Raw genomic sequence first — 26123 nt, 5'->3', positions numbered from 1 at the left:
GGAAGTTCTTGCAGGGTTTTGGCATTACTGGGGACAGTATCTTGAGCAGCTGAAGAAGGGTGGAGAAGAGGTCAAAGGGCAGGGTGGAAGGATGGTCTGTGTGGTTCGGTGGAGTGGAGCCGAGCCAGGAGCTGAAGTCACCAAGGGTGATGATGCTGGGTGGCAGTGACTGTCACAGCCAGGGTGAGGGATGCATCATACAGCTGTCAGCATACAGTAGGTGTGGTGAACAGGCGCTCAGTGACCTGCATGGGTAGCATCTCGGGACTGCCACATGGTCATATGGGGCTGATCAAGGACTAGCACAGCAAATCAGGGATATGCCAGAAGTCCGTGTGTCCCTGCCCTAGTGAGTGGCTCAGAGAGGTCCCTCTATGGCAGTTGGTGGAGGCAGGGGCTCAGGCCAAGCACGGGAGCTGAGGGTGGGTTCAAGGATGGTCCTGAGAACCAGCAATGCAGCTAGTGCTTGGCCAGACCCTCTCACACCAGCCAGGTGGGGTCAGAGTGAGCACCCAGCTCAGCCCCTGTATCGCAGAGCTACTGGGACATGAAAGCTCCTCAGTGCTAGCCTGAGCTAGGGCAGCTGTGTGGCCTGCACTCCTCAGCTGCCTTGTCTCAGGAGCACCAAGTGCAAGCCCTGGTCTCACTCGCTGCTGCTGCAGGCTTGGGGCCACACCTCGCTTGGCTGAGCCTGTTTCTCCCCATCCCCTCCGTTCACTCTGGGGACATGCATGGGATGACAGCAACGTGGGTTGGACAGTTGGTGTTGGGTTTTAGCAAAGCACAGCCTCACTGCAGGCTGGCCTCGGTTCCCTTCCTGCTGTGCCGATGGGAGCCATCCTTCCCTGATCACTCACATGGACACTTGGTTTTTAGTTTTTCTTTTTCTTTTCTTTTTTTTTTTTTTTTTTACTTTATTGTTACTTTGAAGGTGATATACAGAGGGATTACAATGAAGCGAGTCAGGTATGGGTATATTTCCTTTCATGAAATGTCTTCCCTTCCCTTTCTCCCAGTCCCTCCCTCCCATCTTCACCCAGGAGTTGTATAATTTACTTTCATCAGTGTCCAGAGAGCTCCACTGCTGCACTTCTCACCCGTTTCCCCTTGAGTTCTATACGTACAGATGAACATTTAAAGAGTAGTTAGCACTCCTTTCTTCCCTTCCTCTCTCCCTCCCTCCCTCCCTCCCTCCTTTCCTTCCTTCCCTCCTTTCCTTCCTTCCCTCCTTTCCTTCCTTCCCTCCTTTCCTTCCTTCCTTCCTTTCCTTCCTTCCTTCCTTCCTTCCTTCCTTCCTTCCTTCCTTCCTTCCTTCCTTCCTTCCTTCCTTCCTCCCTTCCTTCTTTCCTTCCTCCCTTCCTACCTCTTCCTTGCCTACTGTGTGGTAGGCAGGGATGATAGGGAGTTTCCAGTGGTATCAATCAGAGGAATAAATAACATCGTGAGCCATTAGCAAGTCCTTCCTCAATCTTTTTATTTTGTTTTTGCTGTGTTGGGAGCAAACCCAGGGTCTGGTGCATGTTAGATAAGCACTCTGCCCACGGACTAAACTGTACTCCAGCACCCTTTCTTGCCATTTAGGGTCATTTTGGATCCCTTCCAGCTGCCTCTCGGGGAAACTGGCCCTCCCTGGAGGCCTGGCTAGTCAGGACTGGCAGGAACGTCTCTCTGAAGGGGCAGACCAGTGGACATGATGTGACCGAGTGGGCAGGCTATGCACATAGTAGGTACTTAGGGATGGCATCAAGGGGGTACTGCCTGGAAAATCCTCAGAAGCTGATTTCCTGGGCTGGTGTCCGTCCCTCACTTCTTGACCTAGCCTCCTTCACAGCTGGTCAGAGTAGTTAGACTGTTGGTTCTCACTGTAGCAGCCCAGGAATTTTACCAACAGCAGTGTGGTCACAGGACAAGCGTGCGGCCTGCCAGGCCCTTCTCATCTGTGATGTGGTCTGAGGTCTCTGGAACTGGGTTTGTGTGTGTGTGTGTGTGTGGGGGAACCTGCACAACGTGGCACCTTATTCTAGGTCTACTGGCTCTGATTAGATGTGGGGTGGCGGTGCCACTTGGAGCTGGGCCAGGGAAACTCTGGGGACTATAAAAGGGTGCATGAAGTGTTCCCCCCGCCCCCAGCTCTGCTGCGGGGGGTGTGGGGGGGAAGGTAATGAGGAACAACTTCCACTTAGCATTGGTATAAATCCCGCAATCAGGAAAATTGCTTCAATTGCTAAAAAATGCTGGAAAAGTCCATTTATTTTTCATTTTTCTCGTGCACTTGCCACCCGCGTGCATGAATCACTGTCGGGATGTAGATTAAATTTATACCCCCGTTATCTTTCATGTCTCTGGTGCTCCAGTGTCAGCCAGGGCTTCCGGCCACGGAAAGCCCAGCCTGCTTTTGTGAGGTCAGGAGATGCAGAGCTGTTATGCAGGAGGGTTCCTGCTCTGCCCAGGATTCTCTGCTCAATCCTCCTCTCCTCAGGGCCCTTTGGGCAGGATTTACTTTTGGAAAACTCTAGATTGTCTCCAGGGCAGTTCCTGGCCCAGTATCTTCAGCAAAGGCAATTGACCCCCCCTGCATTTAGGGCTGTCTTGGAAGCTTTGCTGTGAGCATGGTGGCTGGAGGCCGTGTTCATTTAAGTAACCACCTTGTAGATTGGCCAAGGGGGGGAACAGAGGCGCAGGGCTAGCACTCGATCGCTTGAGCCACAGGTCCATTTTTGGGTTGTGGGGTGGTTAATTGGAGATGAGAGTGTCACTGATGTTTCTGGCTTTGAACCTTGATCCTCAGATCTCAGCTTCTTGAGTAGCTAGGATTACACCAGCGCCCGTTGGCACGGGCCTTTTGAAAACGCCCTTGTGACACACATGCAGGCTTGCTTTCTCTGGGTTCTACATACACACTTTGTTCTCAGCCTTCAGGTTTCGTCATCTTCTTCCTCACCCTCTAAAAACGTGGTTCACTATTTAACAAGCCTTTAATATCTGGGTCCTGCATCCCTTTGAAAATCGGACAAAATTGCAGGTTGTCCTGAGGCAGGATTCTGAACATCCTGGGTAGGGAGAATGTCCAAAGTTGCTCCCCCTGCAACTACGGTGCGTGTGTGCTTGGAATGCAGAAGACCTCTCTGTGCACGCCAACACTCTTGTACTGGCATCCAAAGAATCATCCCCCAACCACCCACTACTGGCTCTTGGGGAGCTACTCAGGTGGATATGGAGAACCACCCCCCTTTCTCTGGCACACCCTGTCCCTGGCAAGGGGTTCTGAAGTGGTAGTTGGCTTCGCGTTGTCACAGGCCGCTGCAGCCCCTCAGCAGGTATCATTACTGCATAAGAGACCCATCAATCCGCATTAATCTGGGATTCATCATGATAGCCATGACCATAATTAATTTATTTGGTATTAATGTGGATGAAATATGTACTGTCCTTTCTGGGGAAATCAGGCTGCCTATAAGCATTAGTTAAAAGGACCATTAAAATCAAACCTTCCCCAGATCCATTAGGCGAAGTCTTTCATCCTGAAGAAGATAAAGTTCTGCTGTGTGAAGTGTCATGAATAATTAGGTTGATTGCTGTTTTAAACTCTGCCCTTGCTTCCCGGGCCCCTCCTGGCTTCCTCCCTCCCAAAGTAAGGAAAGCACACCTGCAGCAAGGCCTGGCACTTGGCGGTCCTGGGTTGTGCGAGCCCTGTGACCCTTGGTGTATTTCCACGTACCTCTGGCTGCCAGGGCCTGGCTGAATACTCGTGTCAATGCAGCTGTGTTCTTCCCTCTAGCCCTGGCACAGGTTGGCCCTGGGTAATTTCCTCTTGCCAGCCCAGGAAGCTGGGCCATAGCATTTTCCAAACTGAGATCTATCGCATCCTGGAAAAGTCACAGGGGCTTCCCGGGCCCACTTCGGACCATTGGTCCATGGGGTGGGGGTGGGGACTTTCCCTTGTGCTGTATGGAGGGGAGAGAGGGAGAGATAGAGGACCAGAGAGATGAGCTGTCAGGAGCGCTGAGCTCTGCTGACGAAGTGGGTTTTCTCCGGAGTGCCCGTGTGGACTCAGGCAAATGCTGGCACATGGCCATGCAGGGACAGGTGCCCAGGGGAGCTGGGCAGAGGTGGGGCTGCTGGGGGTTTTATACACAGCAGGCTGATTTTCTGTGTAGCACCTGGAGGGAGGCCCAGAGTGACAGCAGGTTCCATGGGGGGACTTAGAAAGCCCTCCGTCTGCCACCATGTTGACGGGTGTCAGGCAAGTGGTATGGCCCCCTGGGATGCCAGCCTTGGGAAGGGGACTGGAGACCCTTGTTCTGACTCAACACCTGCATTTGTGGCAAAAGAGCCTGAGACAAAAGGCGGGAGGCTGGTTGGAAGCCTAGAGGGTAGGTCTGAGGGTCCAGGGGCCGGGGGTGGGGGGGTGGAGTGGGAGATTGATGCTGTGGCCATGGAAGGGGTAGGGGAGGAGAGGGGACAGAAGACACTGTCCAGCACCCGCCAGCTTGGTCTGATCATTTATGCTGCCTCGACAGGCGCTTTGGCACAAAATGCACGGCCTGCCAACAGGGCATCCCCCCGACACAGGTGGTCCGCAAGGCCCAGGACTTCGTCTACCACCTGCACTGCTTTGCCTGCATCATCTGCAACCGGCAGCTGGCCACGGGGGACGAGTTCTACCTCATGGAGGACGGGCGGCTGGTGTGCAAGGAAGACTACGAGACAGCCAAGCAGAATGGTAAGCGCCGTGGCCCTGGGGCGCCTTTCACAGGCTTCTAAGGGGCCTGTATCCCGGTTTTGTACCTATGCAGTCTCTGAGCCCTGCTCCACGGCCTCCTCTGAGAAGTGTCCCCAAGCTAGGAACACCCCAACCTGTTAGCACTTCTGGGCTTCAGTGAGTAGCAGAAAGCTGCCTCCCACAGCAGCCTGAAGGACTGAGTGGTCATGATGTCACTGTTGTCATGATGTCACTGTTGTCATGATGTCACTGTTGTGTCGGCCTAGGGTGGCGCTGGGAGTTCTGTTCGCACTCCATGCTCCAAATGCTGCTGAACGATGAGAGCCACAGCACTTTGAGGCAGCCAGGGCTTTGTTGTCTCTGTTTTCCTTTCCCACCGAGGGCTGTGACTCCTTGGGCTTCTGCCCCCAGAGGTTGGAGCTGGAGTCCAGTGTGTCATGGGGCACATGGAGGGCGGCTCAGCAACATGACTTCCCCTGACTCTGCCCGGGCACAGCCTGCACCGCAGCCGGAGCTCCCAGCCTGGGCCCAGGCTGGTGTTGGGCCCTAGCGTAGTATAGCCACACCTGGAACCCCAGACCCACCCGCAGCCTGGCGGCAGCGGCTCTGCATCCCCATGTCATGTTCTCAGGGATCCAGAGAGCTTCCGGTGCCCAGACAGGGCTCAGACCTGTACATTGCTAAGCCTGGCTCCTTCACTTCCCATTCACAGCTGTGCCTACGTGTGCGTGTGTGTGTGTGTGTGTGTGTGTGTGTGTGTGTGTGTGTGTGTGTGTGTGTGTGTGTGTATGTGTGTGTGCGTGTGATGCCCAGGATCTGAATTTGGGATTTGGTCAAATTCAACCTCTTAATCTTAAACTTGAACAGGAACTCTTAATCTTAATCTTAAACATGAACCCACAGGACATCAAGTGCTTTAGCCTCTGACATTGTGATTGACTCAGAAGTGTTTCTGAGGAAAATAGCCCTTATCAACCAATGTGAGCTTGAGGGAAAGAGGAAGAGGGAGGGGAGAAGAGAGAGAGAGAGAGAGAGAGAGAGAGAGAGAGAGAGAGAGAGAGAGAGAGAGAGAGAGAGAGAGAGAGAGAGAGAGAGAGAGAGAGAGGGGAAGAGAGAGAGGCAGACAGACAGAGACAGAGAAAGAGACAGAGAGAGAGTGAATTGTTCATGTATATCCTTCCAGATCATTCCTGGCCTCACATACTTCTCATATCACTACTGCTTTGGACACCATTAGGATGTTGCAGAAGAGCAGGAGGGTTCTTCAGGGACAAGGTGGACTCAGAGAAGCCATGGTACCTTAGGTACAAACGCTGATCCTCCTTACCAAAGAGCAGCACACCACCCCCTCGGAGTCCTGCCCAGAGTGGCACTGTCAGAGCCCTCCTTTAGATCCTGGGGCTCTCAGCCCAGTGTCTCCTGGCACTGTGGATGGCTCCAGTGGACGGGCGGTAACATTGCTGGGGAAGTGGGCATGGTGGAGGGATCATCCATTCACAAAAAGATTTTCCCTGTAGTAAACCACCAAGGGGAATGGAAAGGCGCTGGGTTTAGTGTCAGGGGGTGGGTGGGTGTCTCTATGAACTTGGACCTTCCCTGGAAAGCTGAGTAAGGGGCTGAGTCTTAGCTTCTCAGCTAAATATGGGGGGGGGGATGATGCTGCCACACTGGGCTATAGTCTGAGATTTAAGTAAGGCGAGGCATGTGAAACAGGATGCCCTAGAAGAGTGAGATTCATGTGGAAGAGATATAGAGACAGAGCGGAGGGTGTACTGGGGTAAAAACAGTGGTGCTTCCAGCATGTTCCCCAGGGGTCCCTTGTCTCCATCCTGTATGATCCCGGTGGTCTTTGTCTCTTATAGGATGTTTGTCTGTCTTTTCATTTGTTCTCATTCCGCCTTGCTCCTCAGAACCTTCTTTCAAGCCTGTAATTCCATCCCTGGGGCTAAACAAAGAATCTAATATCAGCCATGTGCTCCTTAGTGAGGAGGATTTTGTTCATTTGTCCCCTCTCCTTTGGACGTTTGCATTGGCAGTCAAATGAGGTCGTATTGTACGCCAGAGACAAGTTCTAGAAGGCTCTGCATAATTCAAAAGTAACATATGTTAAGACTAATTTTTTCCATGGGAATGAATGTAAAAAGTAGGGGGAGGGAGTGTTCTGCACACAAATCCATAACCAGTGAAGTGTATGTCACCTTCATGCTACTTTTTCTTTCCTCAGCATTATCTCCAGCCCCCCCCCCCACTCTCTCCTAAATTAACAGCTCAGGGTATCGTGGGCTTGCTTGGCCTTCCTCACCGTGTTTTATCACATTTAACTTCCGCACCAAAGTTATTGATTTTTAGGTACATTTTTCAGCACGAGCACTGCCATCGCTACTTAATGAATACTTGGATGACATTGTTATAGGATATAAAAAAGATTTTAAATTATAATAACAGTGAATGTTAAAATAACAGCATAATCGTCCCCATAGTCACATGAAGAACTTTTCTCTGTATGTAAGCAGTGGCATGGCACTAACCACTGGGCCAATCAGGGTGACAGGTGCACTCAGGGCACTGTCCATCTGGCTGGGGTGAAAATAGCTTCTAATTCGCTAGGTCAACCTATTTTGAAATTCAATGATTCTCTATGATTTAAAACTTTTTTTTGATAGAAAGTCTCACTAAGTAACCTAGACTGGTGTTTGAATGTGATCCTTCTGTCTCAGTCTCCCAGTGCTGTTTACTACAGTAAGTGCTACCATGCCCACCTCCCGTCTTTGTGACAGTTTATTAAAAGTTTTATACACAAAGACTGAATAGTTAACTGTGCATTATTTTGTATTTGCATAAGTCAAATTTGTATGAAACCATGTCATGCTATCAGCTCTATGCATCTGACCCTTCCTAAGAATTTAAAGTAGAGCATTTCAGAAGTTTTCCTCACTAAGTTGTAATGACTACCAAGGACTGCTCCATTACCTCTGTTTTGATCCTGGACTACAGCAGGGAGGCAGGTGGGAGGGAGCTGTTCCAGGATGATGTGGCTTGTTGGAGGAGACGGATGGCCAGGTGCATGGGTGTTGTGTGGGTCTGAGCTGCACAGCTACTTAATTCCTAGATTGGTGCCCTCAGCTTCAGAGAGGTGAGACTCCAAGGCTGAACTCACATCTTCTGACTCCACAAAAAAAACCTTCAGAATGGTGAGGACTGAAGGCACATAAAGCTCTCGGCCAACCCAGACACACAGCAGGTGCTTAATCAATATTGGTTGTTCTTGTTGCTCCTCACAGAGGGTTTTCTTGACTGGAGTGGGAGGAGGAAAGGCAAAGGGGCAGGAAGGTAGCAGCACAAATGGGGCAACTCAGAGAAGGCAAGAGCCACTGCTCACCTTATGCTCTGCACAGCGGCGGGGGGGGGGGGCAGGAGGGGAGGTTGGGAGGAAGCAGCTGTTTACCCCCTTCTCCCTCACGAACACTCAGGGGCAGCTTTCTGTGCCTGACTGAGCAGACAAACCAACATCAATAAGAACTGCAGGCTTCAAGCCCATTGAGGGAAAGGGGCAGAGCTGAAGCCGTGCAATCCCAGTACCACCAATAAAACAAAACAAAAACCCCACTAAAGACTGCTGGCCAATGTGTTGCCCTGGCTACTCTTTAGCCCAGTGCTTTTCAAAGACTTGCATGATCCATCACAAGAAACGAATTTTAGAGTTAGGGACGTAGCTTAGAGGAAGAGTGCTTGCCTAGTATTTGCAAGGCCAGCATGGCCAAACACAACAAAAAGAAAAACAAAACAAACAACTCAGCACATGTTTTATGAAATAATGTTTGCCTTATCCTACTCATTTTTTTTAACCTTTTAGAGAGTGTGTGTGTGTGTCTGTGTGTTACTGTAGCTTGAATTCAGGGCCTCTTGCTTACTCAGATTCCTTACTTGGCTGGTGCTCTACTGCTTGAGTCATGTCTCCAGCCCAGCTTTTTGCTGGTCAGTTGGAGATCGGGTCTCTTGGACTATTCTGCCCAGGCTGGCTTTGAACTTCAGCCTGCTGATCTCAGCCTCTTGAATAGGTAGGATTATAGGCAGGAGCTACCAGCACCTGGCTTCCTACTAAATTCCTTAACAACCCACCAGTGGGTTCTGACCCACAAACTTTGCTGAGATGATACATGAAGTGCAGGCTTCCCCTGTGGTTGGGAGGAGGAGAATGCAGGCCCCGGGTGGGAGGGGTGGAGCCTGGGGCAGCCCATGCCCAGCTTCAGTTTGGCTTCTTCACCTCAATAGTCCTGCTGGCTCCCAAGGGTCTCAGCAGTGAAGTGTGATCTGGTCTATGTTCGGTGTGATGACAGACCTGTGTGGGGCCACGTGGGCTGTGAGGAGCAATGGGACAATGAGCATCCCTTACCATGTGTAGATATGTACTAGGATCAGTTCCCAGGGTGGGGGACGGGCCTCAGTGATGTTCCGTTCCTCCCACTGTCCAACTGAGCTGGAGGCCGCCCGGGGAAGGGGTAGACGCCCCACGTCATGTTTGGCTGACCCTGGTAAGGTTGGTTTCATTGCAGATGACTCAGAAGCTGGGGCGAAGCGGCCACGGACCACCATCACAGCAAAGCAACTGGAGACGTTAAAAAATGCCTATAAGAACTCCCCGAAGCCTGCCCGGCATGTGCGGGAGCAGCTCTCGTCCGAGACAGGCCTGGACATGAGGGTGGTACAGGTGAGTGGCCAGCCTGCTTCGCCCTCTGGGGACTGGGGAGGGATGGACGTGGAGCCCCGAGTCTGTGCCTTTCACCTGAGTCACCGTGAGTGGTGGCTCTGATCTCTGTGGGGAGCTGGGCTCCAGGCCAGGCTCCTGGGGGCATTGGCGAGGTGGCCAGCCTTGAAGGTCCAGTAAGAGCTAGCGGGCACATTACACTTTGGTCCTGCACGCCCCTCTGCTGAGGCTTCAGTCCATTTCTAGCCACCTAGCTTGGGGATTTGGGGGACTTTGGCCTTGTGCTAGACCCCCCTCTGAATGGCACTGTGCTTTGTGGCAGGTTTGGTTTCAGAACAGAAGGGCCAAGGAGAAGCGCCTGAAGAAGGATGCAGGGCGGCACCGGTGGGGACAGTTCTACAAGAGTGTGAAGAGGAGCCGGGGAGGCAGCAAGCAGGAGAAGGAGAGCTCTGCAGAGGACTGTGGGGTTAGTGACAGTGAGCTGAGCTTCCGAGGTGAGCAGGGCTGGAGGGACTGAGGCTTGAGGTCCTAGTAGAGTGCCCTGGGGAACAGTAAGCCCTGATCTGTAGTAGGAATCTAGCTTGACACTCCCTTGAGCATCGGTCTGCAATACAGGGTAGGGAAGGGGTTAGCAGCTTTTTCCACAAGGGATGAGTAGAAAACAAGAGGCCAAGAAAACAAAAGACTGGTGAAATATGGAGGCTGGTTTCTTCAGGACCCAGCCTGGCCCTGGCTCCGCCCTAGGGCTCCATGGCCTCCTTCTCTGCTGATGGAGGTGCCCTAAGCTGGTCATGTGGCTGCAAACAGATGGCTGTGTTTCAGCCTTTGTCCCAGGCCTGCTCTGGTACTTCTGCCCTTTTCAGGATGATGGGCCTCCTCCCAGGGTCTCAGAGGGTACCCTGCCCCACCTATCCTGGTGGCAGGAGGCCTGGCTCAACAGGCCTTTCCCTAAGAAATCAATCCAGTGAGAGCATGTGAGACGGGACACTGACTGCACTTCTGCAATTCCCTCCCTTCCCCACGCACTTCATCCCGAGTCCCGCACACAGCTTCGCAGCATGCACTATGTTCCAATTTGTGCATCAGCAAAATTGCAAATTACTGCATGACGTGGACCCTCGGGTTGTTTGCAAATAACCATAACTGTTCTCAATGACTGAGTCCTCAAATGAGGAAAGTCTTCTATGGGAGAAGAGAAAAGGGGATTGAACTGGAGATCGGAAACCTGGCTCTGTCGAAAGGATTCATTTCTCATAAGCCTCCGTCTCCCCATTTAGAGATGAGGATCACCTCATTGCCCACTTTACATCTTATGGCACAACAAACACAGCTAGCTGAGGCTGTGGCTGGGGAAAGTATGACTGTCCCCACAGGAGCTGTGGTTCCCACAGCGGTCACAGGCCACAGGCAATGGCAGGTACAGGCAAAAGGCCAAGCCAGTGAAGACGATCAGAACTTCACCTTCTCCCTTTCGAAGGCATGAGCTCTTCTCCCTTATACGTCTTCATGGGTGGAATAAGGGGCTCAGAGAGATAGGAGGTTGAAGTCTAGCCTATGAAGCCCTACATAGGAAGTGATGTGCAAGCCTGGAGGTTGTCTGCCAGGAGCAAATTACCCTGAGAGAACTGAGCTCAGGAGACGGAGGTCTCCTGAATCTAAGTGTTAGTCTCCTCAGCACGCCTTCTGCTCACCTTCTGAGCCTCTTGTCAGGATTGGGAATGTTACAAAATCTCATCTGAGCTGCTGAAATCCACCGCCTGAACACACAAGATGACTAAATCTTGTTTCATACTTACTTCTATTGGGTGCAATTGGTCCCAGGTTGTTAGATCATTGTTCTCTCTGGGTAATAGCAAATCTCTTAGTTCTTAAGACAAAACTTCACTTATATTGGAAAGACACATTCTTTCATGTGACAAGATTCCATTAGATCCCCGTGAAATAAGAAGGTGCATTTACTTAGGGTCATTCTTGGTCCCCAAGAAAGATCTTACCTGATATAAAGAGAAACCAAGTTCTTTGATTTTGAACCTCCTCTTCAGGTAGACTAGGATTTCGTACACAAATCCCAAAGTGGGATTTAGCTGTCCTGATCATATAGGCTTGCTGGTTTCCCAAACAGCCAAACCAAACCCTTTTTCTAAAATCTTTCCGAGCAAATCCTGTCAGCACGTAGTTTTCACTTGGGACATGGATAACACAGCTCACTGAACCTGGTATATTCAGATTCCTCAGTGTAGCCAGAGACTCTTAGTATATGAGCCACAGAGAACCAACAAGCTTGCCAACATGTGTTCAGGCGTGTGGACACAGCCAGTCTCTGCAGGTGTTTCTTGTTTTACCTTGTAGACTGGGTTGGTCTCTGGATGTCCGGCTGACGTATGTCTGACCTGTGCTTGGCAGTGAGGGAGATGCCCTTGGGCATCTTTCCTGGTCATGTGTATTATGCTTTGTGACAAATAGGGACCACCAGAGTCCTGGTAGCTGATAATAAATCTCCGTTCTTTTGTCCACAGAGGATCAAATTCTCTCAGAACTTGGCCACACCAATAGGATTTATGGCAACGTGGGGGACGTTACAGGCGGACAGTTAATGAATGGGAGCTTCTCCATGGATGGGACAGGACAAACCTATCAGGACTTGAGGGATGGGAGCCCCTATGGAATCCCCCAGTCTCCATCCTCCATATCGTCCCTGCCATCCCACGCTCCTTTGCTCAATGGGCTGGATTACACGGTGGACACTAACCTGGGCATCATTGCGCATGCAGGGCAGGGCGTAAGCCAGACGCTGAGAGCCATGGCTGGGGGACCCACCTCTGACATCTCCACAGGAAGCAGTGTAGGCTATCCCGACTTTCCAACTAGTCCAGCTTCTTGGCTTGATGAAATGGATCATCCTCCTTTTTAAACTTCTCCTCTCCCCACCCTCCATGTCCTTCTGGCTTGAAAGAATATCTTCAAGAATCAAAAGAGACTTGCCTCTTAAGGATCAAAGGTGCACCAATGTGAATTTCCATTATTTTCAATGGAAGTCTTCCGCTGATGTTTAGAAGTCTGTGAGACTACACTAGGGCATTGCTTTCTTGGGAGGTGGTGGAAGAGTAGCCTCGTCTCAGCCACAGCACAGAGGTGGACAGTCTAGAGCTCTAGGGATGCTGGCTTGTTGGCTTCTTCCTTTCCCACCCTGCTTAGAGGCTTTGGCTGCTCAGTGCTTTGACAGCACAAGGTGACTGTGGCACGCTACCTGGCCTTGGGAACTCTGTGCCACTTGGTGCATCTCAGACCAGGCCTCCCAAACCACTGCTCCCACCAAAATGAGATTCCTGCGGGACAGGCACCATGGCCCCTGCGTATAATGATTTTTGGATGATACTAATTTTCCAAATAAAAGTTATTAGTTATTAAAGGTCAGTGAAAAATATCGATGGCCACAGTTTGATAGTAAAAGATGGCCTCCTCCCTGCTTTTGTTTGTTGCTGTGAAAATACGACTTTCCTACTTCAAAGTGCAAACCAGAGAATATTGATCAGTTTTGGTTTGTAAGAAATCAATCTATGGCACTGACTCCCTGATGGCAAGAAGTGGTTTTCATTGCAGGTGACTCTGAGGCTGGAGTCAAGTGACCCTGGACCTTCACGGACTGCCTGATGAGTCCCTTTGGTGCAGTGTGCTTTTTTAATTTGCTTGTAGCATTTATTCCCCCAGACAGGCTGTGGGCTATACAGCCTTTGAAATGATCAAAGCTAAACCCAAGAGATCCCAAAACAACCATCAATGAAAACATCCTGTAGAAACAGTTGGATTCCAAATGTGCATCTGTTTAGCCACATGGGCAGATGCCAGTCTCCTGGAGTTCCCTGTCCTTGTGGGTGGAAATGAAATTAGAGGAGTCTATTCTGCTTTGGGGGGAGTTGGTTTAGATGAGCTTGCAGACTCCATTCCTTCCCTTTAAAAAACGAAAGCTTTCTTTGCTGTACTCGCTGACTCAGTTGGAGGACAGTCTTGATCATGTCCAGGAACCAGCATTTTTTTTTTTTGGCTTACCTTAATTTGGAGAAATAATTTGAGGAGCAGTCCTTAAAACTGTCCAAAAGATTCTAAGTGGCCCTTGGGCTGCATCTCTCCGGGTTGCTGGCTGACTTGAGCCATGCACTGGGCTCCAGTTTCATGTTTAGGCAGCCAGAGCTCTGCAGCTAGTGGCATTGTGTGTGGGGGGGGGGAGCTTCCTGCTGGGAGGTTTGCAATAGCACTTTGCTAAACCTGCAGCAAGGACAAGATCAGGCCTGCTTTACCATGTGCCACCCCCTGTGAGCTGCTGCACCTCTGTGAGAGATAATCCCGTGTGATAGGGCAACTGCCACCCACTGAACCCCATCTCAAGCCACCAAAAAGCTCTCCCTGCACAACCTGGGCATTTAGCTGGCTGGGATTTATTTTTGCCACTCTGTGAAAAATGGTGTGCTTCCTCAAGCTGCCCACTTTCTAAAAAAACAACAAGATCAGCAGGACCGAGAGGGGTGAGAAGGCATTGCCTTTCTTGCACATGAATTAATGGAGCCAAGGCCCAAGGACTCTTCCTTTTGAGTGGAGGATGATCTTTTGAGGACTGTACAGATTTTTGGCATGCCGGCAGACTAAAGGAAGAAACATTTCCTCTCTGGCTGCTGTATCTTTTGTAAGCCCTTTCCCAGGACCAAACTGAGTTCAACTGAACTCTATTTAAATTCCTGGCCTTCAGATTGCCTGTTTTGCTGATCAATTTTGTAGTGACCTTTGATTTTTGGCTGGCTGAAAGTGGCTGGCCTTTTTGCTTGAGAAATCTGTAAATATAAGCAAGCTCTTTTCTTGAGGTTTTATATTTATAGATGATGATGTGTTACGTTCATGCTATTGGAATTCTTCAACAACATGAATGTCAGGGTGGGATGGAGACACAGATACAAGATAACAGCATGAGAAGTAGAGGATACGGTTGCTGTCTATTTGGAAGCCACATTCTTAAATACCCATTCTCAGCAGGTTGTTCACAAGACACAGGAGAAAGGCTGTCCAATCTAGTTGGAAATTTGTTCACGCCAGCTGCTGTTTCAGCTTGACCATTGGCTTCATACTCATAGGGTTCGAAGTACTTCCTATGTTCTGAGCATACTATGGGACAACAGGCTCTCAAAAGGCAGAGTATCTCCTCTGCTCCATGTAGGACTGCTGACATCAATTAAAAAACCAGGTTTCATTTTTGTAAATGAGTTAATTATAATCCCAATTTGATGGTATAAGAAGGAGTAGCTGTCTTCATTTATACTAATACAATGAGTCTCTGGAGAAACTCAATAGGCAGAGAGTACAGTGACTGTTGTAGCAGCACCTCTGATTTCACCTGGGTTGTGAGTTTAAAAAGCTCTTGAGAGAGCACTGGCAAGAAGGCCAAATGTGCTTGTTTTGAGTTCTATCTCCAGAGCCATCGCTCCAGAGAGCAGCAAACTCTGGTGCCCATTTAGAAGCACAGCTATGACAGGTCTCAGATGTTAAGTGATCTCCCTTCAAGATGTGCCTGCATTTCAGATGGGCCAGTGCCACAGATGAGCACTGCTGGCTAAGACTGTTCATTGGCTCCTCTGTGGCTGGAGATAGAGAAAAGTAGACATTTCTTTTAGAGTCTCTGAGAGGCTTGACTGCTCAGTGGTCTATTACTAGAGTACCAGGTCCTGCTTGGTTGCTATCTCCTCCCACTTGCCTAAAGGATGTTTAAAAAATGAAATCAGACCTCCTAGAAGCATTTACAATATCTGGACCTGCCTTTGACTCTAAGAGAGTCTACCTGGCAGAATTCTGAACATTGGAACAAAATTAATAATAACCCTACCTCCTCCATTTTCCAGTGGTAATTACACACACACACACACACACACACACACACACACACACAGGAACTAAGTGGTTATGGTGAAATCTGTATTTGCAAAAAAGTGATAAAACCATGGAGAAATGGCTAAATCTAAAGGCTAATTGACTGGACTGGCAAGGCTGCTAGCTAGCTCTTCAAGGACTTGCTGGGCAGCCTTGGGCATATTCCTTTTAGTCTTTGTGCTGTCTTATCTGTTATGAATATAATCTAAGGTGAATATCAACTACCACATTGACGACATTGCTCCTGCAAACTAAACCTGCAAGCAAAGCCACAGGGAAAGAACAAAATTAAGAAAAAAAAATTGGCAGTGTCCTTATTTTGGTGTCACTGTAAAACATAAACTTAAATAAGCAGAGGCTGTTAGCTCTTCATCGTGAAGTTCACTTGGTAAGGAAGACTAAGGAATCTGTAGGACAAAAGACATTCCCATCTCTGAAGCTCAAAGTGGGTGATTTCAGCCTACTTCCTGCAGGAGGAGAGGATCAAGGCTTCTGACCCTTGTGTTGTGTGACAGTCCACCACCCTCCCACACGCTACCACTGACACCTTGGTTCCAGCTGTGGAGATGGTGACCATACCTCCTCAGCCAGCAGGCTCTGGAGGCTCGGGGAAGCTCATTTTTAAACATTGCACTTTAAAAATTGGAACTGTGAGATGAAGAAAAATTCAATTAAGCGGAAATGAGTTTTGTTTTATTGCCTGCTGCTGAAGGGCTCTGGGCATGCTGAAAGCTAAATAAAAGCACATCACTGGCTCTCTCTTTCTTGGATTGGTCAATTGGCCCTTTTTACAGTAGTTGCTCCAACTGCTCTAACACAGTGACTGGGAGCCAAAAAGAGAGAGATCAGCAAAGCCATCCCATCATACTCTGCTTGGTAGGACCACACTAAAAGCACAGTTTCACGCTGCTAGCTCTGGTGAGGAGACAGCAGGTTTGGGAAGCGCAGCAAGCATTCCTTTGCTTAGGGCAGAGCACAGGTGGCCTGAGAGCGAGGACACCTTGCTCTCCCCTGTTGCCCACCTAGAGGTAAGGATCACACTGGACTTTCCCACTTGAGGACTGGGTTCAGCCTAATGAACAGGTTCAGGGCTGCAGGACCCCAAAAGCTGCTCAGAGCTTGCAATCAGACCTCAAAGCCCCAGATCTCCTATGCACTGGATTGCTGCCCTCATCCTTCACAGTGTAAATTTTGTACAGTTAAAAAGAAGTGAAGTCTCGTTTCCTGGAAAAAAAAGAATAGAAAAAAGAAAAAAAAAAGACCCACCCTCCTTATTTATTGCCATGTGACTCTGGAGAGCAAAGCTGGTGCGTTTGTTTGTATATGCCTCCTGTGTGTTGGCATGAGATGTGTATGGTTTAACCGTGTAAAATAAATATGTAAATTCTTTAGACATTTATGTGTCTTGCTTTTCATTTGGAGGCTTTCGCTTCTGATGTAAATAGAATAAAAAGCTGAGCTGACATGTCACCAGAAGGAAACAATAAATACAACTCTGAAGGCCAGAATCACTTTTAGTCACAAAATACGAAGAACTACTCAGTAAGATTGACTGGTAGAGGCTCACTGGGTTTTCTGATAGCAATTTCCTAGGGCATCATTCTCTGCCTCAAGACTTAGAAAATGCATTGCGGGGGGGGGGGGGGGAGGGGGGAGGGACACAGTTAGTCACATTTTTTTTTAAACAGTACTGGGGTTTGAACTCACACTGCAGGGGAACACAACAGATTCTGGCCCTTTGCTAATACATTCCCTTGGATGTGTAGGGAAATTAACAACATGACTGTGAAAGGTTCTGCGGATACTAAATTTGGTTACTCTAAGTATTCCTGAGGCACTGATAATAGGTCTGAGTATTCTAGCCATTGAGTTTGTAGCAAATACCCTGTCTTGGGTAACCTAATTCATCTTCCATTCTCAAACTCCTAATCACCAGCCCCTCTATCTTGAGTCTTTGCATTCAAAGACTATCCTCCATCTTAGTAGGCAGACAACTCTTGGGATCATTTCTGTTCTAGCTCCCACCTTAATGCTACTCTAGAAATCTTTTGGTATTACCTCAGCTCACAGATCTGGTCTCCTGCCTTCCACTCCACCTCCCCCACCCCCCTCTTTTTTCTTTTGGGTCTGGTCGTGGGGCCTGAACGCTGTCCCTCAGCTCTTTAGCTCAAGGTTAGCACTCTACCACTTGAGCCACAGCGCCACTTCCAGCTTTTTTTCTTTTTGTTTATGTGGTGCTGAGGAATCGAACCCAGGGCCTCATGTATGCAAGGCAAGTGCTCCACCACTGAGCCACCTTCCCAGCCCCCCTCCCCCATCCCTTTTTTTCAATTTAGATACTGGAAAGCAGCTCCTGAGCAGTGGGATTCTCTGACAACTGCTTTCCAGAAGAAGACAATCACTGAGTAGACAGCATTCAATAAAACCTACTCAGGGAAACAATGGGAGCTCAACTGTCAGTGATCTCCCTGCTTCTCTACTCTATCCTTCTTTCTTCGTGGGCTCAGCATTGTACTCCGAGAAAATTATAAAAGGACAAAGGTGGATCAAATGCAACATTGTGAATCCTAACAAGTGCAAACCTAGAAGCTAAATCATGAGAGATGATCTTCAATATAGCTGAATGTATGTTTTTAAGAAATGCATTCTTTGGAGACGTGGTTTAAAAATTGCCCGTCACAGTCTAAAAGGGAAATTGTTTAATTCCTTTGCTACATTCCCTTAGAAGAATGCCTGTTCAGTTTCATTATTCACAATCCCTAGTACCTTTCTTCATCAAGTCCCTTTGCCTAGCTGTGCAGGCAGTGATCAAGAGGCTTGGGTAATTTAGTTCATAGCGGTGACAGGGAGATAAAGGAGTATTCTGTCACTGCTGCTGGAGAAATACTATGAATTAGAAGAGGCAAAAACCGTCTTTATAAAATGGGCCTAAATGAGGAAAGAGGAATTTTTGTTTATAATTTTCTAAGAGGAGGCATGAAAATAAGCCACCCAAGCTATTAAATGAAGGTCTTTGAAATGATCAGCCTCCCCTCTAGGAAGAGTGTTGCAACCTTTCAGAGAAAGTAGGGGTGAGCTTTCACATTAGTATTTGTCTATGACTTTTTCATTCATTTTATTATTTTCCAATATGACTTCAGGATGTTCCTTTAGAATGCTTTTGCTTTGGGTGATTTTTCCTTTGGTCATCCTTCCAAACGCCAAACTTGAATTTAAATAGACAGAAGCTGGCATATTATTTTGTAATTCAATTAAGCCATACGCTGTGTTTGACAGGACACCCATTCTCCCTCTTAAAATGGTATAACTAAGAACACCTCTACAGAAGGGGCTCCCAGGATAAAATGGATTTCCATCTTCACTGACCCTTTGGGCTGCTAAGCATGTCACTGGACTGGTCCAACATACAAGGTGGAAAGAGGCTGAACTGTCTATAGAGGCTTAAAAAAATCTTCCTCCCATTTGCCAACTCTGGACTAGTACCTCACGTCATGGGGGTGATGGGGGGAGAACGAAAGGATTTGAGAAAGGTTGGCAACTGCGTTATGAAAGACAAAATATAGACCAAAAAAGTAGTTTGGGCATATACTTTAAGTTGGAAATAAGCAGCTGTTTTTTTTTTTTTTTTCCAAAGGCCATTAAGATGTTAAATAGGTTTCAACAGATGGCTTCTGTACTGCCGTGGAAAGCCCAGGCAAGGACTTTGGGGTTAAATCTCGTATTTTAGTCACCTGGGACTAGTTTATTATTGCAGAAAAACAAACATCCATAAAGATGACAGTTCTTACCCCTCCTTTCAAGTGGAGTCCTTGGAGTTGCCTGCTCTCTGGACAGCTGATGGGTGGCTACCTGCAGAGTGACCTAGGGAATTAAAGTCACATTTTCCACACCTGTCAACTGCGAGTTTTAAAAGCTCACCCAGGCTGGAGGTATATGATAACCAGGGAACTGTATTACTGGTAGGACAGGATTTTTATACTCAATATGTGTGCTGGCTTCTTTCTTTTCCTTTTTTTTTTTTTTTAAATCATTTTAACATTTAATGCTTCTCAATTAAAGTGATTTCCTGGAGTGGATGCCAAGCTTCGTTTAGAATGCGCATTAACCACTCTCTGTATCGGTGGTTAAAGGCACTGAGGGATTTAAACAGCAATCCACAAGTCTGTTCAGTCAAGGTTTGGCGGAATAAAGCAGATTATAAACAATAATATATGTCTTTCTCTTCTTTTTCTGGAAGGATTCCAAACTCACAAACGGAGCTAAAGTGCTATAAACATATCTAGGACTAAGCTTTGGGCTTCACAAATGTACTTCATTGAAACCATGGGCACTGGCGGTGCCACTTTTTCTCCTGTGTGCGGGTGTGTGCACGTATTTTAAAAGAGCTTTTTATTACACAAAGTGTCCATCAAGTGAACTTACCTTCTAAATATTAAAATGGAAACCAAGATCACTACATAAGTGAGAGGAAAAATAAATCCTGGCTGCTGTGCACATGATGAATTTTTTGCAGCTTCCTAGAACAGCCCACTCAAAGTCACCTCTGTTCCTTAATGCCTTCATCTTCCCACCCATCCAGCCCGGCAGCAGTAGATTTAGGTTCACTTTCCACTTAGAAGAAAAATCCATGCTGAAATGGCCAAAGTTCCAACCAGGTGGAGGCTGCTCTTCCTATGTTTTCTATTTGGTTTTAACCTCTATTGCTGATTCATGTTCACTCTAGGACATGTGTGACGAAAATCAGCAAGAAAGTGACCTGAATACAAACCAGGCTCTACTTGGGAACCCCTTGATCTGACTTTTAGGGCTCAGAAGTGACTCAGCATATGTAGCTTCCCAAAGAGAATAATGCATGTAAAATAATGGCTTTACTTTTGAAGCCAAGAATAAGTGGTATGTTAAAACACAGAAAAATGTGGCTGGGTGTTGGTGGCTCATACCTATAATCCTAGCTACTTCAGAGGCTAAGATCTGAGGGGTTCAAAACCAGCCCAGGCAGGAAAGTTTGTGACACTCTTACTTCCAGATAACTAGTAAAAAGCAGGAAATAATGCTGTGGCTCCAAGTAGGAGAATACTAGCCTTAAATAAAAGCTCAGGGACAGTGCCCAGGCCCTGAGTTCAAGCCCCTAGGACCAGGTACACACAAAAAAAGAAAAATATGAAGAATGAACACATACAAAAGTGAACAGTAAGAAACAAACCATGAATTTTTTTTTATAACCACACAAAAATTATACTATTATGTTCTGTTTTTCAGGGAGGAGCATAACAAGAATATTTCAAGGATAAGTGAATCTGGTTTAAGTTAAATGCCTTTTTCTCTTCAATCCTCCAGTGTAATTCCAATTATTGCATATTTAAAATAATAATAATAATAATAAGCGTAGCAAGTATTTTTTTCTGGAGTATAATAATCTCTAGACTTGGAATCCAAGTATTTTTGGTGAAGAACTTGTAAATGGTAAGGCATGTGCAGGAGCTCAAGTAAAGCTCTAACAGTGACACTACTTCCAAGTCACATGATTACAAAAGATCACATTAAGGCATTTCTGTATTGTGAAGGGCCAAGACTGAGTTTTCTAACACTACTTGAAAAAAAGAAAAAAGAGAAGGAGCCAGTGAGTGTGATGAGTGTATCCCGAGAGGCCTGAAAACGCACTCTGAGGCAGCCTTCAGTGCTTTTGCTTCCCTGATAACATGGCTCAGGGAAAAACTTTCAGGTTTGGTATCAGTTCTCAGATAATTCCCTGAATCTGAATAAATAAGATCATGTGTATTGATGTGCTTTATATATAATAAAGCCCATGTAAAATTTGGGCATTTTATTGTTCCTAGTTGATATAACCTGAGCTTCAATTTCCTCATTTGTAAAACTGAGAAAAGAACTATTTCAATCTTTACAATTATTCTAAAGTTAAATTAAGACTCTTACACGTAAAGCCCTGTGATTGAAGTGTTGATATTACAACATTGTAGTGGAGAAATGGTTATCTATATTAGCTTATGTATCAGTAAGAAAAAAATATCAGGGATGGGAATGTGGCTTAGTGATAGAGTGCTTGCCTAGCATGCATGAAGCCCTGAGTTCGATTCCTCAGTACCACTTAAACAGAAAAAGTCAGAAGTGGCACTGTGGCTCCAGTGGTAGAGTGCTAGCCTTGAGCAAAAGAAACTCAGGGACCACATCCAGGCCCTGAGTTCAAGCTCCAGGACTGGCAAAAAAACAAACAAAACAAAAAACACCAATTACACTATGACATTCTATTGCTTGTAAAAGGCATTTAAGTTTGGATGTTAATGTGAATAAAAATCTATACTTAGAATTGATCAAGTATATGACTATTATGAAAACATTTGACACAAATCATAGGAATTGGGACTGAAAATTCATAAATATTTAAACTCGTTTTCATTAAATTGGGACTGATAGGTGCCATATCTAGTAATGTACATTGGTAAAGAAGAGTTTTTTAGGGTCTTGAAGATTGATAAAAAACCTGTTTCAGGGGCTGGGAAAGTGGCTCAGTGGTAGAGTGCTTGCCTTGCATGCATGAGGCCCTGGGTTCGATTCCTCAGCACCACACAAGCAGAAAAAGCTGGAAGTGACGCTGTGGCTCAAAGTGGTAGAGCGCTAGCTTTGGGCTGAAGAGCTGAGGGACAGTGCCCAGGCCCAGAGTTCAGGCCCCCACGACCGGCAAAATAAAACAAAAACCTGTTACAAATTTAAAAAATCCATTTATATGTCTTTAACTAGTACATATTATTTGCATGGACACTAAACCTTTCTGCAATACAAGCTTAGCTCTGCCATAGCCACATACCTCACTCATTAATCTCAGTGATGATCTACTGTACATGGAATAATAACCTATAGCAGTTAAACCTGGCAGAAAGCTAAGAAATACTTATTTAATAGAAAGGTTCATTGGATTATAGCAACCTTTTAGCTGGAAAATGCTGAAACATTAAAAAAAGATATAATACATATAATTCCAGATATACTCTGGTTGTTACCCTGCTACCTGACAAGCATAAGAGATAACAATATGTAGGCAGTTGGCTGACTCCTTGAATTTTTATTAGAAGTAGAGTTACATAATAGGTTTAAAGGTTTAGTTCGGATGGGTAATTCCTAACTTTCTATGAGACTTTTCAAGATACCTTATGCTATCTTGAGACATGTTTAACTCTAAATATCTATGCTATTAGGAAAAGGTATCAGTGGCCTAGGGCTGTGCCTTGCCATTTAAGCTAGTGTAATTCCTTAGAAAGCCAAATTCAAAGTTCACCAAAATAAAACACCAGGAAGCAGGTATTCAAAAGGAGTTGGGTGGGATAAAGGAGAAAATGGTAGAAGAGGAAAAAAGGGGAAAATGCAGACAAGAATCCAATGTATATCTTACAAAGGAGTGGGTTGGGGAGGGATGGGTGAGGATGTTGAAAGGGGTAGCCACTGATCAAGACACATTGTATTCATAAACTGCTTTGTTAAATGGCAACTCCTTTGTACAACTAGTTAAAGATAATAAAAAATTAAAAACAATTTCAGTGCATTGAATGACAGTCTGAAAATTTCAAGTAGTTTTGTGGCCCAACAAGAAGGACTAAGATTCAATAACTTGGTCCTAGAAGTGGTTCTATTAACAGTGATGTGATCTTGGGCAATTCTGATTCTTCAGGTGAACAGCTTTGATAACACTTGATCTTATCTATTTTATAGGGCTACTGTGGAGGATGACAGATTAAATTATGCCAGTGAAAACATTCTGAAAATGCAGAGAAGTTAAATACATATACTAAGTCTTCATTTGTAATACCTAATTAAACATCTGAGCTCATTTTTGCTCTCCAACAGTTGGCCAGGGCTAAAAGATTTCCCATGTGGTAATTAGTGATAAACCCTTACCTACAGATTATTACTGACGTCGTGACCAATGTTTATTTATTTATTTTTGGCCAGTTCCAGGGCTTGAACTCAGGGCCTGGGCACTGTCCCTGAGCTTCTTTTGCTCAAGGCTACCATGTGAGCCACAGCACCACTTCTGACTTTACTTCTTATATGGTACTGAGATATCAAACCCAGAGCTTCATGCATGCTAGGCAAGCAATAGAGCACCAAGCCACATTCCCAGCCCCAATGGTTTTTTGTTTGTTTGTTTTTTAAGATTCACTTTTCCCATTCTTTCAAATTAGCATAGCAACATCACATATACCAACCATCTGGTAGAGACACTTAAAATTAGAAAACTGGTTAAACCAACCATATTTCTCACTTGGTGATAAGCAGAAAAATGGACTAAGGGAGATCTACAAGTCCACATAGCATCCATGGGATAAGCTTTAATATTGAACCACCTTCCCCTGCATACCATGTGTCACACTGTTCTAAGAAGGGGGTTCCCAGTTTTTCAAAGTGATTTGGAATTCTGTACATGTTAAGAGCATGAGCTAGAAGACAGACTTAAGCAGAGTTTGAGGTATAGCTTATTGGAATAGGACTTGCTGGTCTAGCATGCATAAGACCCAGAGTTCTACCCAGTACCATGCACATACACTGAAGGAAAGAAAGATACATGCTAGAGTTCTGAAGGTAAAGTGAGTCAGATACTTTTCCTTCTCTTTGATGCTTGTTTACATATTTTTTTTTTTTTGGGTCCGGTCGTGAGGCCTGAACTCTGGGCCTGGGCGCTGTCCCTCAGCTCTTCAGCTCAAGGCTAGCGCCCTACTACTTGAGCCACAGCGCCACTTCCAGATTTTTTTTTTCTGCTTATGTGGTGCTAAGGAATCGAATCGAGGGCCTCATGCATGCAAGGCAAGCGCTCTACCACTGAGCCACCTTCCCAGCCCTCTATTCTTTTTTTTTGTGTGTGTGTGTCTGTCGTGGGGCCTGAACTCTGGGCCTGGGCGCTGTCCCTCAGCTCTTCAGGTCAAGGCTAGCGCTCTACCACTTGAGCCACAGCACCACTTCTGGCTTTTTTTTCTGTTTGCTTATGTGGTGCTGAGGAATTGAACCCAGGGCCTCAGGCATGCAAGGCAAGTGCTCTACCACTGAGCCACCTTCCCAGTCACCTCTATTCTCTTATATAATAATAATTGTCAAGGATTTCTTCAGAGAAGTTCTTGAGGCCTAGTAGGAGAAACACAGCTAGGTTCAAAAGTGACATACTTGTCCATCTTAAATAAAAATGGAGACATACGTACCCATTTATCTATGTTTCTAACACAAAACAGAAGCACTTTCAGCATCCAGGAATAACTCCATGATAACACATTAGATAGAAGCAAACAGACCTAGCAGTTCAGCAGAGACTACTGCTGCACATGATGGAGACAATATAGCCATTAGGTGCTCTAGGTTAATTCCTCTTCCTTTTGTGAAGGTGACTTTGAGGAATCTTTACCTAACTGAATACTCAAAAACCTGTGTCCCAAAACTACGGTGAAGCCACTGAATATTATTAAAAAAAATCAGTACACTGGGCACTGGTGGTTTAGGTCTATAATACAACCTACTTAAAAGGCTGAGATCTGGAGCTCAGTTTAAAGACAACTCTACTAGAAAAGTCTGAGACTTCATCTTCAAGATAAGCAGCAAGGCAGCATGGTACTGGCAAAAAAACAGACCCGAAGACCAATGGAATAGAAGATCCAGAAATAAATCCACAGGCCTACAGTCAGCTGATATTTGACAAAGAAGCCAAAGACATACAATGGAAGAAACACAGCCTCTTCAACCATTGGTGCTGGGAAAACTGGGCAGCCACATGCAGAAAACTAAAAGTGGACCCCAGCCTATCATCATGTACCAACATCAACTCAAAATGGATTAGAGACCTTAACATTAAACCTGAATCTCTGAAACTACTGCAGGACAGAGTAGGAGAGACACTTGAACTTATAGGCACAGGAATGAACTTCCTGAACAGAGTCCCAGGGTCACAACAAGTTGGAGAGAGACTCGACAAATGGGACTACCTTAAAATAAAAAGCATCTGCACAGCTAAATCTATCACAACCAAGCTAGAAAGACATCCAACTAATTGGGAAAAAATATTTACCAGCAATATATCAGACAAGGGGTTAATATCCAGTATATACAGGGAACTCAAGAAACTAATCCCTCCTAAACCTAACAAACCAATTACTAAATGGGCAAGGGAACTAAAGACTTCTCAGATGAAGAAATAAAAATAGCAAAGAAACACATGAGGAAATGTTCATCATCCCTGGTGGTGAAGGAAATGCAAATAAAGACAACCCTGAGATACCACCTTACCCCAGTCAGAATGGCCCACATCCACAAGTCAGCCAACGACAAATGCTGGAGGGGATGTGGAGAAAGAGGAACCCTATTACACTGCTGGTGGGAATGTACACGTATACAACCACTTTGGAAAGCAGTCTGGAGGGTCCTCAGAAAGCTAAATATTGACCTCTCTTATGACCCAGTCATACCACTTCTAGGCATCTACCCTGAACAACAGGAACCATATACAAGGACACATGTACCTCCATGTTTATTGCAGCACTGTTCACAATAGCTAGGATATGGAAACAACCCAGATGCCCCACCACAGATGAATGGATCCAAAAATTGTGGTATCTATACACAATGGAATATTATGCAGCCATTAGAAATGACAAAATAATGGCATTTGCAGGGAAATGGATGGAGCTAGAAGGAATCATGTTGAGCGATGTAAGCCAAGAGCAAAGAGACAAATGGTACATGGTCTCCTGATAAGTGGAATGTTAAATCCAAAATGTTAGATGATATGACAAA

General features: G+C 46.4%; 1 protein-coding gene across 1 annotated transcript in view; it reads left to right on the top strand.

The window, feature by feature from the left end:
• Lhx4 (LIM homeobox 4) overlaps positions 1-12872 on the top strand; it is a 44420-nt gene extending 31548 nt beyond the window's left edge. The window contains exons 3-6 of the mRNA XM_070034117.1: positions 4521-4723; positions 9277-9431; positions 9751-9922; positions 11945-12872. Coding sequence (XP_069890218.1) covers positions 4521-4723; positions 9277-9431; positions 9751-9922; positions 11945-12339 — 925 coding nt within the window. The 3' untranslated portion in view covers positions 12340-12872. The remainder of the gene's footprint in view (positions 1-4520; positions 4724-9276; positions 9432-9750; positions 9923-11944) is intronic.
• Positions 12873-26123: the final 13251 nt, after the last annotated feature.

The sequence above is a fragment of the Dipodomys merriami genome, unplaced genomic scaffold, assembly GCF_024711535.1.
Source record: "Dipodomys merriami isolate MVZ:Mamm:240054 unplaced genomic scaffold, mDipMer1.0.p SCAF_24, whole genome shotgun sequence".
Taxonomy (NCBI): domain Eukaryota; kingdom Metazoa; phylum Chordata; class Mammalia; order Rodentia; family Heteromyidae; genus Dipodomys; species Dipodomys merriami.
The sequence above is the reverse complement of the archived record's forward strand: the minus strand, read 5'-3'. Positions and strand labels throughout refer to the sequence as shown.